This window comes from Dryobates pubescens, chromosome 29, assembly GCF_014839835.1.
Source record: "Dryobates pubescens isolate bDryPub1 chromosome 29, bDryPub1.pri, whole genome shotgun sequence".
Lineage (NCBI taxonomy): Eukaryota > Metazoa > Chordata > Aves > Piciformes > Picidae > Dryobates > Dryobates pubescens.
In genome coordinates, this window is record NC_071640.1 from 659,616 (window position 1) to 678,314 (window position 18,699).

At 64.5% G+C, this 18,699-nt stretch overlaps 3 protein-coding genes across 4 annotated transcripts; 2 read left to right on the forward strand and 1 right to left on the reverse strand.

The window, feature by feature from the left end:
- Nucleotides 1-5,237: 5,237 nt before the first annotated feature.
- NTMT1 (N-terminal Xaa-Pro-Lys N-methyltransferase 1) lies at nt 5,238-7,001 on the forward strand. Of its 2 annotated transcripts, none has more exons than XM_054174398.1 (3): nt 5,238-5,426; nt 5,798-6,050; nt 6,613-7,001. In XM_054174398.1, the coding sequence occupies exons 1-3, from the start codon at nt 5,265-5,267 to the stop codon at nt 6,867-6,869; spliced, it is 672 nt and encodes a 223-aa protein (XP_054030373.1). In that variant the 5' UTR covers nt 5,238-5,264; the 3' UTR covers nt 6,870-7,001. The 2 variants fall into 2 exon arrangements, with proteins under 2 accessions (XP_054030373.1, XP_054030374.1); XM_054174399.1 differs by having other exon boundaries at nt 5,891-6,050.
- A 1,841-nt stretch (nt 7,002-8,842) lies between these two features.
- Nucleotides 8,843-12,113, reverse strand: ASB6 (ankyrin repeat and SOCS box containing 6). Its single transcript, XM_054174356.1, has 6 exons — nt 11,879-12,113; nt 11,044-11,225; nt 10,630-10,736; nt 10,173-10,281; nt 9,738-9,824; nt 8,843-9,595 (listed from the first exon to the last, which is right to left on the reverse strand). Exons 1-6 carry the CDS (start codon nt 11,989-11,991, stop codon nt 8,919-8,921), a joined length of 1,275 nt encoding a protein of 424 aa, XP_054030331.1. The 5' UTR covers nt 11,992-12,113; the 3' UTR covers nt 8,843-8,918.
- LOC128898634 (basic salivary proline-rich protein 1-like) lies at nt 11,990-13,108 on the forward strand. Its single transcript, XM_054174166.1, has one exon. The coding sequence runs from the start codon at nt 11,990-11,992 to the stop codon at nt 13,106-13,108; it is 1,119 nt and encodes a 372-aa protein (XP_054030141.1).
- Nucleotides 13,109-18,699: the final 5,591 nt, after the last annotated feature.

The following is an 18,699-nucleotide window of genomic DNA, read 5'->3' on the forward strand; positions in this document are numbered from 1 at the left end:
CCTGGAGTGCAATGCAGCTCCTGCAGCTGGGAGCAGTTGTGGCCTTCCTCTTCCTCCCTGCTGTGTGCCTTCCTCTGCATCACTCTCCCTGTCCCTCCTCTCTCTATCCTCTCCCTTCCTTCCCTCCTCTCCCTTCCTTCCCTCCTCTCCCTCATCTTCTTTCTCTCTCTTCCTATCACTACAGGCCCTTGTCAGGAGCCCCTTACCCAGCTCTTCCCCTCACCCTGTTTCTCACACGGTGCAGAGGATGCTTACACAAACACTGCCACACACTCTGCTCTCTACCACCCAGCAGCTCCAGCACACAGCTCCAGCAGCCTGGCTGTGGCACCCTGGGTACAACAAATACATTCTCTGTACTGCTGGGGGGTTCCAGCAGTGCCAGTGGGGCTGCCTCAACCTCCCAGTGAGAGCCAGCAGCCAAGGGAGCGAGGTGAGACGGCCCAAGCCATGCTGGGTGGCCACCTGGCCAGCAGAATTGCCTGACAGGCATCACCTGGGGACAATGACAGGTGACAGGACACCCTGACAAGCTCCTGGGGATGAGCATGGCACCCTCCCCCCAGCTTAGCCCCCTCCTCACCGGGCACTAGGGACCTGTGTTTGCTTTTGGGACAAAGAGGGAAGTGGTGCTGGCCTCTGTCCCCAGGACACCTGAACTTCTTTTGGGGGCAGGATCACCCAAACCACTTCAGGCTTTGGCTCCAAAGGCCCTGGGTGATGTGGGCTGCATCCTGCACCAGTACCCAGCAGAAGGCTGGCACCAGTGCTGGAAGATGAGTGATGAGAAAGCATGGCCAGTGCCAAGGGACACACGCCTCTGCCACCCCTCAGAGCACCTCGGTGGCTCTTGGCAGAGCGAGGAGCAGCCCTGACCTAATTCCTTCTGACTTCCCGAGCCTTGGCCAGGCCGTGGGGGCAGCTGAAGGAGCCGGGTGGACGTGGGCAGGTTTGGCCAGGCTCAAACCCTGCCACCTTGGCGGGGCCAAGTAGGTGGCAACATCTTGCCTGGGTCCTAGCAAAGGACCTCGGGGCTCTGCCCCGGGCCTCGGAGCTCGATTACTCGGCTAATTGCCCTTAACGGGCAGCGGGTGCCCGGCGGGACCCGGGTCAGTCGACACCGAGGGAAGAGCAGTGCCAGCGGCAGGACCTGCCTTGCAAATCACCTGCGACAACATGTGCCAGCCTGGTCACCTCTCCTCCAAAATGATAGTGCACAATTAATTAGAATTAATTAATCAGAAAAGGGTAATAAGGGTGATTAAGCACCTGGGGAAAAGAATTTAACCCCCGCCTGCTCCCGCGGAGCACCGGCAGCGCCGGTGATTGCCCCGAGCCACGGCCAGCGGGCGGGAGGAGAGGTGAAGGGAAAGAACTGGGCTGGGGTCCGGGGGGGTGTTTCTGTCTCGGCACGCAAGGAATGACCCAGGGACAAGACTGAAAGTGGGCCGAGAAGAAGCATTTCCCAGCAGCAGCGACCGCGGGGAGGGGAGCAGACAGCCCCGCGGCGCGGCCAGAGCTGCTGCTGCTGCCACATGGACTTGCAGAGCTGGCTTGGCACAACCTGCCCCCAAGGGTGGACCTGTCCCCAGCAGAGTGGGACTCAGAAGGGTGTCCTCCGTGGTAGAACTTCCTCTCCAGCCCTTTGCTGGGCTCAGGAGCGCGGTGAGCCGAGGGACACCAACAGAGCTCCTTCACTCTCAAATTTCCAGCTGCAGGCTCTTGCCGCAGTGACAACAATCACACAGACCCAGAGGGGACACCGCAGGGGACATCGCCCCCACGGAGGGGCCAAAGGGAAGCCTCAGCACCAGAGCCGGGGCAGGAGCACAGACACCTCCCTACCAGCACGAAGGGCTCTGGAGTGGGGAGGGAGGGGGGTGGCTGGAGCTCAGGGGAGGTGATGGACTCTGCTGTCATCCCGCGACTGGAGACCTTCACCAGGGAGGGTGGCAGCAGCCCCAAAGGGAGCGGTGCCGATGACACAGGGAGAGCACAACTGAGGATGAGCCCAGAAGCTCTCAGCATGCCCGGTTGGCGGGACGGGGTGAGTGGGGTGAGTGCGGGGTGAGCGTAGGAGCGGGCACAGAGGTGGGCACAGGGAGGTGCAGGGGTAAGCACAGTGCTGGCGGGGCGCAGGGGTCGGTGCGGATCCGGTTCCCCCACAACGACGCACCGAAGTTCCCGCGGCGGCCGCAGCGCAACAGCAGGACAACAGCGCCGCCGCGCGGCCGTGGAGGGAACAGGAGGGACCGCCACGGGACAGGGACAGCGGTGGGACAGGGACAGCGGTGGGACAGGGACGAGGAGAGCAGTAGGACCAGGCCGGGGCAGGGAATACAGACGGGCAGCCGGACCACGACACCCCCCCTGCTGTCTTGTGCTGCTCACCCTGACCCCGCCGCCCTGCCCCGTGCCATCCCGCCGTGGCCCTGCGGGCACCGGCCCGTGGGAGCCACCAGTGCCAGGTGGCGGACCGGAGCCGGGGGCCGTTCGTTACACCGTGCGGGCACACACGGGGCGCGCTGGCCCCTACACCGGGGCGGAACGGGGACCTCCCACTGCCTTGGAGCGAGCTGCGGCTCCTACCAGGGCCACCCCGGTCTGTCCTGGCCGTCCGCGGTCTGCCCCAGCGCTACCCAGTGCCAGTGCTCGCCGGTGTGTCCCAGTGGCCCCTGGTCTGCCCCAGTCCGCCCCTGCCTGTCTCGGTGCCCCTCGACCTGCCCCAGCGCTCCCCAGCCTGTCCCAGCGACCCCGCTCCATGCCGCCCCCCAGCGGACACGGCCAGTAGGGCACAAGAGAAGTCCCACCCCCCGCGCTGACCTCACATTGACGTCATCGCGAGCGCTGCCGTCTGGTTGGTGGCCGCAGCCGCCCGTCACGGCCGGGGCGGGGCCACACGGAGCGCGGCCGCCGGCGGAGGTAACCGGGGGGCGAGCGGCAGGGGGGACTCGGGGGTCGCGGCAGGACCAGGCACTGCCCAGCCCCGGGGGCTGCTCCGCTGCCGGTGCCCGCAGCTGCCGGGGCACCAGGGAAGCTGCCGGGGCCGGGCCTGGCCTCCCCCGGCTGGCGGAGCCGCGGCCTGCGGAGCTGCCGGGAAGGGCCAACAGCACAGCGGTGTCCGGCCCCGGGAAGCGGCGGGGTTAGGCCTTGGACCAGAAGCAGCCCCTCGTACCCCCACCGGCAGGGCTGCTGGACTCCTCCCAGCCCTTGGAGGTGATTCCCCCCGCCCCCCGGCAGTGCAGGCCTCCTAGGGAGCACTCCCAGCCCCTGCCCCCCCATTCCCTACCGCCCCCCAGGCTGCCAACAGCCCCACGGGTGGGGAATGGTCCCCGCAGAGGGGCGACACCCCCACGCCCTCCCCCCAAAAGCGAGCAGCTGCCCCCTGTGCTCCGGGGAGCTGCTGCCCTCCAGGGGCTCGCAGGGCAGGGGGCAGCTGCCCGCACTGGGCTCTGGGCTTGGGTCACCTCGCTGGGCGTTTTAGCAGTGGCCTGTGACACCCTGGAAAACGGCACCAGGGGGTCACCAGGAAGGGGTGAGGCTGCTGGGAGCACAGATTGGGGTCCCAAGGTATGGCATCAGGCAGCAGTGCTGCTAAAAGGGGGGGGGCAGGAGGCTGAGCGTGGGGGCACCTGCCCCCCCAGCTGCCCCAGGAGGGTGCCCGCAGGGTGGGGGTGGCTCTTACCTGGGGCTCCCCGGGGCTGTGGTCGGCCTGGCTGCCCCTGGTGGGGCTGAGGGGGTGGTTTGGGGCTGACTCCCAGCTCTTCATCCCTCAGCTCCCGGCGCAGAGCAGCTCCCGGCCTCAAGCCAAGCTGGATTTCCCCTGGTGAGCTGAGGTGAGCTGCTGTGGCCCCAGCACTGTCCCCAACACTGTCCCCAGGCTCTGCAGGGCCCCCCAGGGCCACCCAACCTGCCTGAGCTGCCCTGGCGAAGGTTTTGTGCCTGAAGGGACATTTCCAGCAGGCTCAGGCCCTGGCTTCCAGTTCTCTCTCTCTGTGTAGGGATGGTTGAAGTCCTCACATTTACCCTGTGGCCACCTCAGATCCAGTTTCTAATCCCCAGTGCAGTTAATCAGCTCCACAGCAGTTTGAATTATGGGATGCCTGGGGAGGGGGAGGCTACAGCTGGCATTGCTGACTGCACCCTGACTTTGTTAGGTTGCAAACCCCTAGCCTGGGGTCACAGCTCGGATTTACACTCCTCAGGTAGCTGCTCAGGGTCACTTTTTAGCAAGGCAGAGTGTAATTGGGGGTGACTGATGGGGCTGTCACCACAGATCACAGCATGGTAGGGCTTGGAAGGGACCTCTGGAGCTAAGTCAAATGCCCCTGCCAAGCCAGGGGCACCCAGAGGAGGTCACACAGGAACACATCCAGGCAAGTTTGGAATGGCTCCAGAGATGGAGATTCCAGCACCTCTCTGGGCAGCCTGCTCCAGGGCTCCCTCACCCTTCAAGTACAGAAGCTCCTCCTCCTGTTCAGATGAACCTCTGATGTGCCAGTTTGTGCCCATGGCCCCTTGTGCTGGCACTGGGCACCACTGAAAGCAGACTGCTGCCACCCTGCTGCCACCCACCCTTGAAGTGTTGCTCAGATCCCCCCCAGGCAGATCTTTCCCAGGCTAATCAGCCCCAACCCTCTCAGCCTTTTCCTATCAGAGATGTTCCAGCAAGTCCCTGAAGCTGGCAGCCCAGAACTGGGCACACTGCTCCAGCTGTGGCCTCTGCAGGGCAGAGCAAGATGGCATTGGTAGAACATGAGGGCAGGCAGAGCAGGAGAACAGAATAGGTTGGAAAAGACCTTTGAGATCACCGAGTCCAAGCTCTCCCCCAGCACCATCTGACCGACTGAACCATGGCACCCAGTGCCTCCTCCAGGCTCTGCCTACACACCTCCAGGGATGGGGACTCCAGCACCTCCCTGGGCAGCACATCCCAGTGGGGGAGGCAGCCTTAAAGAGCTGGGTGCAGAGCTGAGCAAGGCTGCAGAGCTGGGCTGGTGCAGAGGCCCAGGCTGGCTGAGCCAGCCCTGCCCAGCCTGGGGCTTGGTGCTCCCCAGGAGGCACCAGGAGTTAGATCTTGCTCTCAGCTGAAGGGGTGCGAAGGGGCCCTGGGCAGGGGGAAGGGGCGAGCAGCAGAGCTTTGGGTACTCACAGAGCTGGCTGTGCCTGGGTCTGGGGGGGCTGTGCCGTGGCTCTGCTGGCCCTGAGCCTGCTCTGTCCCCCCCCGGAGGAGCGGCGAGTGCCAGGCGGGCCCCCGGGGCAGCATGACCAGCGAGGTGGTGGAGAACGAGCTGGAGTTCTACTCCAAGGCGGAGAAGTACTGGAAGGATGTGCCGGCCACGGTGGATGGGATGCTGGGGGGCTACGGCCACATCTCCAGCATCGACATCAGCAGCTCCAGGAAGTTCCTGCAGCGCTTCCTGCGGGTAGGTGCCCCAGGCCGGGGGGGGGGGCGCTCCGGAGCCCTGCCCCCCGCAGGCAGCTGGCCTCTGCCGGCCCGGGGGGGGCGCTGTCTGCGTGCACTGGGGGAGCCTTGCCCTGCAGTGGTGCCAGCCCCCCCCCCGTGGGCGCCCCGCAGCGGTGCCCAGCCCCCCGTGGGCGCCCCGCAGCGGTGCCAGCCCCCCCGTGGGCGCCCCGCAGCGGTGCCAGCCCCCCCGTGGGCGCCCCGCAGCGGTGCCAGCCCCCCGTGGGCGCCCCACAGCGGTGCCCAGCCCCACCCCCGTGGGCACCCCGCAGCGGTGCCAGCCCCCCCGTGGGCGCCCCGCAGCGGTGCCAGCCCCCCTGCCTCTCCTTGCAGGAGGGCCCCAACCGGACGGGCACCAGCTGCGCCCTGGACTGCGGGGCCGGCATCGGCCGCATCACCAAGAGGCTGCTGCTGCCGCTCTTCCAGACTGTGGACATGGTGGACGTGACAGAGGACTTCCTGACCAAGGCCAGGAGCTACCTGGGCGAGGAGGGCAGGAGGGTTCGCAACTACTTCTGCTGCGGCCTGCAGGACTTCATCCCTGAGCCCAACGCCTACGACGTCATCTGGATCCAGTGGGTCATCGGTGAGGGTCGCTGGGGGTCCTGCCAGCCTGGCCTCTGGCTGCCCCCCACGCTGGGGAGAGCGGCTTGAGGGCTGCCCCCCGGGGCTGCAGAGGCCAGGGCAGAGGGGAGGGGTGGAGAGAGCACATGGACACAAGTTAGACACCCCCCAAGCTCAAGCTGGCACCTGCAGGAGCCTCGAGTGAGAGCCACTCTGTTGCTGGGGGGCTCCTGCAGACCCTCTCCACTGAGCCACCTCCAGCCCTCCCCACCAGCAGGGCCCTTGGTGAGGGCAGCGAGGGGACAGGGGCTCTGAGGCCTCGAGCAGGGGACAGTGCCACCTGCAGTGCCCTCCCTGGGTTTCTGTGGCTGGTGCCAAGGCCGAGAGCCTGCAGCTGGAAATGGGAGGAGCAGCTGGGTTGGTGTCCCTCAGCTCAGAGCCCAGCAAAGAGCCAGGGCTGGGGCTGTAAGTCCCGCCCCAGAGGACCCCTTTTGGAGCCCCACTCTGCTGGGGACAGAGCCAACCTCGGGGCCACGCTTTGTGCCCTCCCCCCCAGCCCCCTAAGCGCCGCTCTGCCCCCGCAGGACACCTGACTGACAACCACCTCTCCGAGTTCCTGCGGCGCTGCCGCGCCGGGCTGCGGCCCAACGGCATCGTGGTGATCAAGGACAACATGGCCCAGGAGGGAGTGATCATGGACGATGTGGACAGCAGCGTGTGCCGGGAGCTGGCCGTGGTGCGCAGGCTGATCCGCAGCGCCGGCCTGCGCCTGCTGGCCGAGGAGCGCCAGGAGAACTTCCCCGACGAGATCTACCACGTCTACACCTTCGCCATGAGATGAGCCCGGCCGGGGGAGGGGCGAGGACGGAGCCTGCCCCGCGGGGAGGGTCCTGACCCTGCCCCCCGCCCCTCTCTCTCCAGGGCTTTGTCTTCCGAGCTGCTGCTGGTTGTGGTTTGCCAAATACATTCTCCTGCTGTTGCAGCTTCTGCACCTGGCCTTTGTGGGACAGGGCCCTGGCTCGGTGCCACCCTGCAGGGGCTCCCTGCCAGCCAGAGCAGAGTTCTGTGGGCACCAGCTGGTTGCTGACCATGGCTGCACAGGGCTCCTGCAGGAGCTTGGGGCTCCTCTGAGGGGCTCCTGTTACAAGAGCAGGAGCTAAGAGCACCTCTGAGGGTCTTGGGCTCCCTTCCTTGCTTGGGTGCTTGACCCCTTCCTGCCCCTGAGCTCACTGCTGCTCACTGCAACACCCTGGGCAGGGCAAGGTGGAGAAACCTCAGCCCCCCTCCCTGTGCTGGGGAAACACCACCAGGGTCTGAGGCTTTGTGGGGACCTCTCCTTTAAAGCCATGAGCAAGTGCCCCCCATGTGCAGCAGCAGAGGAGGTGGCTGTCACCTGGGTCCTCCACATCCTCCTCCAGGGACGGGGAGAGCTTGGGAGGAGCTGCTGTGCTCTGGGTGTTACTTGGGAGCCACTGAGCTGCCTCTGACCCCCACCTCCTCCTTGGTCACCTCCACAGTGAATCCAGCCTTGGCCACAGACTTGTGCCAACCTAACTCCAGCACTGGCACCACTGCTTGCCAGAGCCCACACAGACCCCAGCCACAGCCTGTGCCTCCACCCAGGCTCACACACAGCCCCCTGCTCCACCCCAGCTCTCCCCCAGGAGAAAGCAGCTCCTTTTGTTGCAAAAGGCCTCATTTAATTGCTCACTGCCCACTGCAGACCCCAGGGGAGTTCTGATCACATTATGGAACAGCTCCAGTTCCAGGGGAGGGGAGATGCTGCCAGGAGGGCAGTGGGGGGGAGACAACCCATCCCAGACCCACCTGCTATGAACTGTACCTGCTCAGAAGAGAGTTTTCCTCCTGCCATCCTCTCTTGCATCTGTCCCCCCTGAGAAACCAACCCCAAAGCAGCACAAACTGGGGGCTCAGCTCTGTGGCCAGTCTTTGGCACGTCACGAGGAGGCAGGAGCCAGAAGCTGTGGGACATGGAGACCCCCAGGTGCAACCCCCAGGATTTGGAGCTTCCAGTAGCAGCTTGGGAAGAGAAGTCTGAGTGGTGCTGCAGTTCCTTGTGGCTGGACAGGAGGCACTGGAGACCAAGGTCCTGGGAGCAGTCAGTGAGGAGGGAGGGAGGCCCAAGGCACTCAGCAGCCCCCTGCCCCTTCCTCCATGCACAGGGAATGACCACGAAGCCAAGAAACTTCCACTTGTGTGTCCTGGAGTCCAGCACCTGAGATGTCCTTTGTGGAGGGTGCTGTGTGCCAGGAGGATGGGATGCTGCCAGCAGAGCTCAGAGGGTGCTGAGCAGCCACCCACCATGGCCAGCCCTGCCCCTCAGCCCTGCCCTGCTGCTGCCTGGGCGAGCAAGGAAGGCATCCACGTGGAGATGCTGGACCTGCCTGCAGCACCAGAGAGGAAGCCAGGACAGGGATGCCAGCAGCCTCTTGGCACAGGAACATCTCCCAGCACCCCAAGGCATCTCCTGACTCCATCACTTGCCTAAGGCACTGCAGCACCTGCCCTGGACCTGGCAGGGCTAGTGCTGCCCATCCAGTCCAACCACCCCAACACAGCCCCCCAGCTCCTGTCCACCAGACACTGACCAGCACCCTGCTCCCTGGTGCCCAGGGACTCCACACCCCTGGGCGGCCACAGGGCTCTGCCCACCCTCCCAGAGAGTGCCACAGAGCCACCAACCCCCAGGTGTGTACCCAGAAAGCAGGCCCCCAGCAGCAGCAGCAGGCAGGGACAGCCTGGGCAGCACTGGCCAGGTGTGGGCACAGGGGCGGCGCGGGGGCAGTCCACCCCCTGCGGGGCACAGAGGTGGTGGCTGCAGGCACCCCCACGGCCGTCAGGTGGGCAGAGGGAGAGGCAGCAGTCGGGCTCAGAGGTCCTCGTGGCCAGCAGCAGTGTGGTCGATCAGGAGGTACCACTTGAGCCTGTCTGGGAGAGGCAGAGCCTTGATCTTGGCGTCCACCGGCCAGGGCTGCAGGCGCTGCCGGATGAAGACCCTGCAGAGATGCTTCAGCGCCTGCGGGGAGCGCTCCAGCTGCTTCAGCCAGCAGAAGAGAGTCCTGACCTTCTCCCCGTGGTACCTGCAGCTGCTGGTGTTGACCTCGAAGTTGGTGGGCAGCTGGATGGCCTGGGAGCTGGCCATCATCAGCTCCAGCAGGGTCTGGCCCTTCTGCAGCAGGTCTGCCGAGAAGCCGTCGTCCTCGGGGCCGCTGAGGTGCGAGCAGAGGCACTCGAAGACGATGTGGAAGCCTGACCAGCAGGAGGGGCCATGCAGGGAGCAGTTGTAGGCAGCCCCCGACTCCAGCAGGAAGCGCAGCAGCGGGAAGTGGCGCCGGAAGCTCTTGAAGCAGAGGTGGGTGAGGGACTCGGGGGCCGGGCACTCGCTGGGGTCGGCGCCGTGGGCCAGCAGCAGCTGCGCCACGCGGAAGCAGAAGCGGCTGATCAGCTGCGCCTCCTCCGCGCTGCTGCAGACCATCTCCCCCAGCAGGAAGATGACGTAGGTGAAGACGGTGTCACCCTCCTTGGTGGTGGCCCTGACGTCTGCACCTGCGGGGGGGACGCAGGCCGCCGCTGGCACCCCGCAGCCGGCACGGCCGGGCGCTGCTCTTGCCCCAGCAGGAAGGGGGGAGGGGGCCGGTGCCTGGGGCTGCGCCTGGAGGGAGCAGCTCTCCCTCTCCCTCTCCCTCACCTCCGTCCAGCAGCAGCCGAATGCTCTCAGTGTTGTGGATCTGGACCCCATCGCTGCTGGCCAGGGCGTGCAGCAGGGCAGTCTTGCCTGCAAGGCAGCACCAGGGCAGTCAGGGGGGAACACAAGGCACCCTGGCAACCAAGCACAGGCAGAGACAACCCTTCTCCTCCTGGCAGGCTTCTGCTGCCCCTGTGATGGTGGCACGGCTGTGGGGGCAGGGTCACGTGTGCCGGGGTGGTGGTGGCCACAGAGGGCACGTGTGCCACAGCAGAGCTTTAGGGAGTGTGGGCACCACCCATGCAGAGCTGCTTTCAGCCCCCTCCTGCCCCAACAGCCAGAGCAGGAGAAAACAGGACAGGGAGGGCCTGCAGCCTCACCCATACTACACCCCCTGCACCCCCAGCCTGCAGCCCCCCCCAGCCTGCAGGCCCCCACCGTTTTTGTCAGCTGCATTGACATCAGCTCCCAGCTGCAGCAGCCTCTGGAGGCAGGGCAGTCGCTCAGGCTCCTCGCTGGCCAGATCCAGGGGGCTGCTCTCATGGATCTGCAGAACAACAGGAGGGGAAAACCCCACAGCACCACTAAGTGCTAAAGACACCCCACGAGCCCCCAGAATGGAAGTGAACTTCCCCACAGGCAGAGGTTTGTCTGCCCCAGCCCCCTGCCACCCACCGGAGCCAAAGGCAGCCCCACGGCACTGGAGCCCTGCAGACACAGGAGGTGACCGAGGGGCCCCAGGCGAGCACAGGGGGTGGGGAGCAGGGGGGGCTGTGCCCACACACGGGCCCCTTCCAGCTGCGGCTCAGGGGCGCGGCGGGGCCGGGCGGCCGGGGGGCGGGCGGCCGGGGCCGGGGGGCGGGCGGCCGGGGCCGGGCCGGGGGCGGGGCCGTACCCGGTCTCTGCGGTTGATGTCGGCGCCGTGCTGCACCAGCAGCTCCACCATGTCCGGCTGGTTGCGCAGCACCGCGATGTGCAGGGAGGTGTAGTAGGTGACCGGATCTGAGGACAAAGCCCCCGGGCAGAAAGAGCTCAGGGCAGGGCTGGCACAGGCACCCCAGCTCCTGCTTTGGCAGCAGCTCCATCGCTGGCAAAGCCTCCCCCCCCAAAAGCTGCAAATTGGCCCCCAAGCCTCTGGGTACCCCCAGAGTATCCTCATGGCTGGGCCTGGGCCAGGCACACCCCCACTGTCCCAGCAGGGCTCTGGTCTGCACCTCTCTCTCTGCCCCAGCGGGCACCACCTCCCAGGGCAGCTTCTCACCAGCTGGCTCCCCCTAGCCAGGCCCCATCCCCTTGCCCCCAGCCCTACCTTCAAAGCTGAGGTCGGCTCCAAACTCCAGGAGGATTTCTGCAGCAGGGACGAGCCCCAGCTCGGTGACCTTCAGCAGGGTGTAGCTCACACCCTCCTGGTAGAAGGGGGAGTGGGTCTCCCTCTCCAGGACTCGTCTGACAGCCGAGAGCTGGCTCCTGTCACTGCCCAGACAGGCAGGGCTGGAGGGGCACAAAAACCACCAGTCAGTCACCCAGCTCATGGCACACATCCCAGGGGGGTGCCAGGCTCAGAGCAGCAGCAGGGGGGAAGAAAAGTCACTGGTGTCCTCTGCTGTGTTGCAACCACCAGGTGTGACCTGCTGGCTGTGGGGTCACACAACAGCAGCAGAGCACAGCTGAGCCTCTGGTTCAGCTGTTCCTGGGGAGCACACAGCCCATGCCTGCTCTGCTCCATCCTCTCCTTCCCCAAGGCCAGCAGCCAGAGGAGAGGCTGTGGGACCAGCAGGGGGCTTGCTCCCAGCCAGGGCTGTGTCTGAAGGGGCTGTGGGGGAGGATGAGAGGCAATGGAGAGATTGAGGCTGGACAGTGGAAGTTCTTCAAATCGTGGGTGGTGAGACACTGGCACAGGCTGCCCAGGGAGGCTTTTGAGGCCCCATCCCTGGAGATATGCAAGGTCAGACTTGCTGTGTCCCTGGGCAGCCTGATCCAGTTGGAGATGTCCCTGCTGCCTGCAGGGGGGTTGGACACGGTGACCTTCGAGGGTCCCTTCCAGCCTGAAGCAGTCTGTGACCCGGATCACATCACTGAGCTCCAGCCACCACACCCCCACCCGCGAGTGGCCTCTCAGCCCCAGAGCTCTGCCCCAGCCCTACCTGCCCAGGCTGCTCTGCTGCTCCGTGTCCTGCATGGGCAGCAGCCCCAGGATCTCGTCCACCAGGGGCTGGTACTCGAAGATGATCCTGCGGAAGCCGTGCAGGAAGGGCATGGTGCTCTGCTCCGCACAGCCGCCCGGGGGCCCGCAGCATGGCACTGCCCTCCTCCCGCTGGCAGCCTCCGGCGGGCAGCCCCTGCCGCTGCCTGCGCTCCCGCGGGGCTTTCCCCTCCTTTTAAAGCAAAAAAGCCTTTTCAGCAGCTCTTCATTTACGGAGCCCCACAGCCCCCCTCCTGCATTTCTAAACGCCGCTGCCGCCCACTCCTCCTCCCACCGCCGGCGGAGCTGCGCCAGGATTATCTCCGGCGGGCAGAGCCGCGGCCGCCGTTATCGGGGCGCAGGCACCACCGGAGCCCGGCCCGGGGCCCACCCTGCCCGCAGCGGCGCCGCCACAAGCCCCCCAGGCTGCAGCTCCACGGGGCGGGCCGGGGGGCTGCGGGGTGCCTGCGGCCGGCAGCCCCCTGCCCTGGGCGGGGAGCGCAGGGTCGGAGCGGTGCTGCCCCTAACCTCCTGCGACCGCAACCAGCCCGGGGCACAGCAACCCCCCGGCGGCACCCCCGGGACGGGGCCGAGGCCGCTAGACCCCGCCGCGCCCCACGGGGCAAAGCGCAGAGCTCCCAGCACCGCCTGGGGCACAACGGCAGAGACCCCCGGGGCCCCCCGGGGCGTTCCCGGGACCCCTGCCCGCGGGGGGCGGCACCGGCGGCGCCCGCAGAGCCCCGAGCCGCGCGGGGGCAGAACCGCAGACCCCAACCAACCTTCCTGCCCTCACAGAGCTCCCGCCGGGACCCGAGCCCCGCCGCAGGCCGCCGCTCACCTGCCGCCGCCGGAACCGGAAGTAGCCGGCGGTACCGGGAGGGGCGGGGCTTCCCGGGGCGGGGCAGCACGCGGCCGGCAGGGGGCAGCACGCGGCCGGGAGCGGCGCGGCCGGGGGGAGGAGCCTGAGGGGGCGGACCGGGAACCCCCGGGACACCCCCTCCGGGACACCCCCCCCGGGACACCCCGTCCGGGACACCCCCCGGTACCCGGCCTGGCTGCGTCCTTGGGTGCAGCCTCTCCCGGCTCAGCCTCTCCCGGCTCAGCCCCCGGTACACGCTCCCGGTACACGCTCCCGCTGCCCCGCTGGGTGCAGGCCCCCCGGCACACGGCCCCGGTGCAACCGCTCCGGTGAAACGCCCGGAGCGCCACCCTCACCCGGACAGCACCCTCCTGTGTAACCCCCATAATAACCCCCCCGGGGCACCCCTCCCGTGCCACCTACCGGGGTACATCTCGGTGCAACCCCTCCGGTGCACGCCCCTGCTGTAACCCCCGCTCAAACCACCGGTGCACCCCCTCGGTGCCACCACCCGGTGCCCGCCCCCGTGCCCGCCCCCGCACACGCCCCGTGCACGCCCCCGCACTACCCTCAGAGAACGGGCAGAGCCTTGCGCGCTCCCGCGGTGCTCGCACCGCCCCTGCAACCGTGGGTGTGGTTCTGGGTGTGGCTGCGTGGGTGTGGCTCCGTGACGTCACGCAGCCCAGCTCCCCATGCCCCGGAGCACCCAGTCCCGGGGCTGCTCTAAACCAGCACAGCCCGGCCAGGGGTCGCCACATGGGGTGGGCTGGGCTGGGCAGTCACGACCCTCACCCCCGCCCTGGTTACCTCCTCGCCGCTGGGCAAACCCTGGACCCTCCCGCTCAGGGTAAAGCCCAAAGCCTCCGTGTAAAGCCCTGGACCCTCTGCAGCTGGGGCGGCAGCACCGGGCACGGTCACCGTCGCCAGCTGTGTGGCACCGCTGGGGACTGCGCAGGGTCCAACCCTCCACCAGGCGCCGTTCCTGGGGGGAATCCTCCCTGCACTCCCCACTGCTGGCTGCGAGAGGAAGGCTGCTGAGCGTGGGACACCTCACTGACACCGCCGGGACCAACCGTGCTGGCCCCGGCGAGGAGAGAAGACGTCGGGGGTGTTCCAAAGGGCCCCAGCAGCCTGGCTGTGTCTCTCCCCACCCTCCCCGGGGGTTAAAGGAGGCTCTGGGGGTGCAGTGTGGGGCCAGACCAGCTCAAAACTTGCCCAAGAGGGGAGACCCAAGGGCTGAAACCCTCCCTGGCCATCAGTACAGAGAGCCTGGGGTGGGACAGAGCACAGGGAGCCCTTCCTGGAGCGTTCTGCCGAGGTCGTGCCACAAGCCACAGCCTCTGGGGAGCTGACTTCCCATCCCCGCGATTTTTTTTTTTGGGGGGGGGGGAGGGTGGGTGAAAAAAAAAACCAAACCCACCCCGAGCCGTTTGCAAAGAGGGCCGTGGTGAGCCCAGGCTGCCTGAGTGCCCGCTGGAGCCCCAGCTGGGCCCTGCCCCCCGTGCTCCCCCGGCCCTGGCGGGGCGGGTGGGAAGAATGCAGGCTGGCGATCCATCAGGGAGCCGGAGCGCGGCCAGCCAGCGGAGAGGGGCAGTTTAGGAGGAAAGCCAGGGAAATTTGATCATTAAGAAATCCTCCTGGCTGTCTGGGGGAATTTAATTAAATTGCTGGAAAGGGCTGTGAGCACATCTGGATCCAATATGTGCAGCTTTGATTTTTTTTCTTTCTTTCTTTCTTTTCTTTTCTTGGTTTTTTTTGTTTTTTTCTTTAGTTCACTCTTTTCCCATCTCGCTCTTGAAGGCAGGGGGGGGAGGAATAAAAGGGAAATAGCAGAGCCACAGAGTATTGGTTCATCTGGGACCGGGATTCCTGGCAGGGAAAGAAAGAGAGGGAGAGAAAGCAAGCACAAGAAAGAGGCAGAAGCAGAGGGAATAAGAGAGCTGGGAGAAAAACCTTCACCAAGGGCCTGGCTGCGGTGGGTTTAGTGCCAGCGACCACAAAGACAGGGAGCTGGAGGGGCTGGGGGGAGCTGGGGGGCCTGGGGGGAGCTGGAGGAGCTGGGGGGAGCTGGAGGAGCTGGAGGGAGCTGGGAGAGCTGGAGGGAGCTGGGAGAGCTGGAGGGAGCTGGGAGAGCTGGAGGGTCTGGGGGGAGCTGGGAGAGCTGGGGGGAGCTGGGAGAGCTGTGGGGAGCTGGGAGATCTGGGGGGTCTGGGGGGAGCTGGGAGAGCTGGGGGGTCTGGGGGGAGGTGGGACAGCTGGAGGGGAGAGGAATCACAGAGTGACAAAACCGTTTTGGTTGTCAGATCTCGGAGTCCAGCTGTTAACCCAGCACTGCCAAGGAGCCAGCGCAGGGCACTTGGCACTTTCAGGGCCTGGCAGGGATAGAGAGGAAAAGAGGAATTTTTCAGTGGATGAAGGGAGGGACCAGCAGGGCTGGGCATGGGGGGGCTCCTCCAGCAAGAGCCCCCCACAGCCACCACCCCGCGGGCAGTGCTGCTCTGACCCTGCCCAGCCTGATGCTCCTGGGGAGCAGGATGGGGATGCTCTGGTCCCCAGCACCAGGCATGATGTGGGGCTGGGCACAGCTCTGCTTTAAGCAGAGGGGGCAGGCAGCCTTGACCCCCAGTGCCAGAGAAGGGACTGACCCCTGGGCATCTGCCCCCAAAGCCAGCCAGACACCTCCAAGCCTCCATTGTCTGCCATGCTCTGCTCCTTACTCTCTCCTTACCCCAAACATCCTCCTCCCAGCGGAGCAGAGGAACATCTCCATAGTAAGAAAACTCTTCCCAAGCCAGCCTGGTTTCTCTGCACGAATATATCCCCTGGGAAAGGCTCTGGGAATACCCAGGACAAGGAGCAGCTGGGTACCACGGGGAGCAGCACCAGCCCAGGCAGTGCCCCAGCGGTGCTCCACTGAGCTCACATCCACCAGCACCATCTGAGGGTGGGCAGGAGGGCTGGGGCTGGCAGAGCACTTCCAGATCTGTGCTGTGGTGAATGCTGTGGAAGTGTGAGAGGAACCCCAGGAGCCCCCCAAGGGGACACAGCACAAAGAACACCCAGACACCAAAAGCCTGAGGGACAGGCAGACAGCATCGCATCAATCCCAGGGCTCCACGCTGCCAACCTGGCAGGCTCTGGCCATATGGATCCTCACCCCAAGGAGCCTGGCACCACCCTGCCAGGTTGGTGATGGTGATTGTGCCAGGTTGGGCTTCAGCAGCCCAACAGCCCCAGCTCAGCAAGCCCTACTGGCTTGGCACTGGGCAAAGCAAACCTGCTTGGCTTCACCTCCAAACCACCCAAGCTTTGCCCTCAGCATGGCTGAGAGTCACTTTCCCAGCTCCAGGGCCCAGTTTTAAGTACTTGAAGCACATGTTACACCCCCACCCCCACACACATTCACACACCCCCCCACACCCCCCTACACCCCTGCTCCAAAATCACAGACTCACAGAAACATTCAGGTTGGAGCAGACCCTCAGGATCACCAAGTCCTGAGTCCATGAACCCTGCTCTACAAGGTCCACCCCTAAAGCATATCCCCAGGCACCACCTCCAGACCACCTCTAAGCACGTCCAGGGTTGGCAGCTCAACCACCTCCCCGGGCAGCCCGTGCCAATGCCTGACTGCTCTGGCCGTGAGGAAGAGCGAGGAAGCACCAGGAGAGAGGGTTCCAAGCAGCCAGGGCTCGCTGCTGCTGCTCGGTGTGGCTGGTGGAGCTGGGGGGGAAAGAAAGAAAGGGGAAAAAAAAAGATGCTGAAAGGGGAAAAAAGAAAAAAGGCCAATCCTGGAGCTGAGAGGAAATTGCATTAATGCAGACTGTTTGATTTAAAAAAAGCAAAGCCTGACCTCTGCTTCAGAAAAGTCATTAGGCAGTGGCCTTCTGAAGGGCCGGCAGGGGGACGGCGCTGCCAGGGCAGTTAATTTCCCAGCCAGTGCTGTGCGCCGGGAGCGCCGCGGAGAGCCGCAGGGCCATCGAAGGCCCCCGCGGGAAGGTGCGCGGAGCTGTGCGTGGCTAAAGAAACCTCAGCAGGGTGCTCGGAGCGGGGGGAAGGAGGAAGAAAATGTTTGCCCTCCGCTTGGGGTTTTTGCAGCTTCTCTCTCTTCATTTTTTTCCTCCCTCTGTCTCTTTATTTTTCCCCCTCTCTTTTCCCAGCTTCTCTCTCTTTATTTTTCTCTTTTCTTCAACTTCTCTCTCCTTAGTTTTTTTTTCTTTCTTTTTATTTTCAACTCCTCTCTCTAATCTTTTTTCTCTCTTCCCCCCCCCAACTTTTCTCTCTTTAATTTTCTTCTCTCTTTTTAAAACTTCTCTCTCCTTATTTTTTTCCTCTTTTTATTTCCAACTTCTCTCTCTTTAACTTTTTTCTCTTTTTTTTTTTAACCTCTCTCCTTACTTTTTTTCCCTCTTTCGTTTTTATTTTCAACTTCTCTCTCAATTTTTTCTCTATATTCCTCCCAACTTCTCTTTATATTTTCCTCTTTTTTCCCCCAATTTCTCTTTCTTTATTTTTTTCCTCTTTTTTTTTTGTTTTCTTCCCCAACTTCTCTTTCTTTATTCCCCCCCCCCCCCCTTTTTATTTTTTTTTTTCTTTTGGTACTTTCCTTTGGAATTCTGATCCCCTTTGATCATAAGAAAAAAAAAAAAAAGAACGAAAAAGGTCATATTTCACCCAAAAAAAATATCAGCAATCACACAGGGCCCGAGGAAGTGCGAACCCAAGGGGGTTCCACTGATGATTATTCCCTCCCTTTAATTATTTAATGCTGCGGACTTGAGGGACCGCCGCCCTGCCCTGCCAGCCAGCCAGATCAGCACCGAGGGCTGGCCCCAAACAAGGAGGAGGAAGAGTTATAGATGGGGCTGGGGCTGCTCCCCCTCCCGCCCTCACCCTTCGCGGGCCAACACCAGCCGCCCCTCCAAAATAATCACAGCAAGATGTTCCCAGCCAAGGGGGGAAGCTGGGGGAAGGATGGGGGCTCAGCTGCCCTGCCCAGCCAGGCTGTGTCCCCAGCGGGGAGCACCTATGGGCGGCTCTGTCCCCCACATTGGTCTTTGAGCAGCTCTTCCTGGACACCCCCAGCCTGGGAAGTATCCATTCCTGCAGCCATGGGGGAAAAGCAGGATCGGGCAGGTACCTGGGTGAGGAGGGGGTGGCACAGGGCTGCCCACAGAGGAGGGGACAGCTCCCCTCACCCCAAAAGCACAGGGCAGGGCAGGAGGGCTGAGGGAGTCAGCCCATGGTGTAGTGCACGCACCGGGTGTGTAACCACAGCGCGCCGCATAGCCCTGCGCCAGCGGGGACACATCCAGCTGGGTGCTGGGCAGGGGGAGAAACTCCCATCCCCGGGGAGCAGCCCCCGGGGAAGCAGGAGCAGAAAGTGGTGTGACACCAGCCCCCGACTGACACGGCCACGGGGAGCAGGACCAGACGCCGGAGCTGACTCCTAAAGTAGCCCGAGGGCAAATAAACGGAGCCAAGAGGGCCAATAAATGGACCGCAAAGCGAAACCGGACGGGGAAGGGAGGCTGGGCTGCCTTGTTTGCACACCCGGAGCCCCCCGCGGAGTCAGAGAGAGCCAAAATCTGCCTTCAGCTGCACCCCTTCCAAGCTGGAGAGCTCTGGGAAGCCGCTTCCCCGTCAGGAAGATCAGATTTGGCAGCTCTGGCTGGCTCCAGGGTCTGCAGGGCTGGGGCTGGGGGCGGACAAGAGACCAAGAAATGATTCAGCAAATGTGAAAATGACCCCGGCAGGGGTCTGCCCCCCTGGGCTGCCCTGGGGCCAGTGGGGCTGAGCTCAGGGCTGGGCCCACCTTGCCCAGAGGCTGGGCGTTGAGCTCTGTGTGCCCACAGCCCGTCCATAGCTGCCCACGGCCCGTCCGTAGGTGCCCACAGCCCATCTGTAGGTGCCCATCATCCATC

Bases quoted from the DNA above. Each gene is read 5' to 3' on its own strand.
- NTMT1 (XM_054174398.1), top strand. From the start codon at position 5,265: ATGACCAGCGAGGTGGTGGAGAACGAGCTGGAGTTCTACTCCAAGGCG. The intron at 5,427-5,797 runs GTAGGTGCCCCA...CTCTCCTTGCAG, and splicing joins TCCTGCAGCGCTTCCTGCGG to GAGGGCCCCAACCGGACGGG. The intron at 6,051-6,612 runs GTGAGGGTCGCT...CTGCCCCCGCAG, and splicing joins CTGGATCCAGTGGGTCATCG to GACACCTGACTGACAACCAC.
- LOC128898634 (XM_054174166.1), top strand. From the start codon at position 11,990: ATGGTGCTCTGCTCCGCACAGCCGCCCGGGGGCCCGCAGCATGGCACT.
- ASB6 (XM_054174356.1), bottom strand. From the start codon at position 11,991: ATGCCCTTCCTGCACGGCTTCCGCAGGATCATCTTCGAGTACCAGCCC. The intron at 11,226-11,878 runs GTAGGGCTGGGG...GTGCCCCTCCAG, and splicing joins CAGCAGAGCAGCCTGGGCAG to CCCTGCCTGTCTGGGCAGTG. The intron at 9,825-10,172 runs GTGGGGGCCTGC...GCTGCCTTGCAG, and splicing joins CAATGCAGCTGACAAAAACG to GCAAGACTGCCCTGCTGCAC.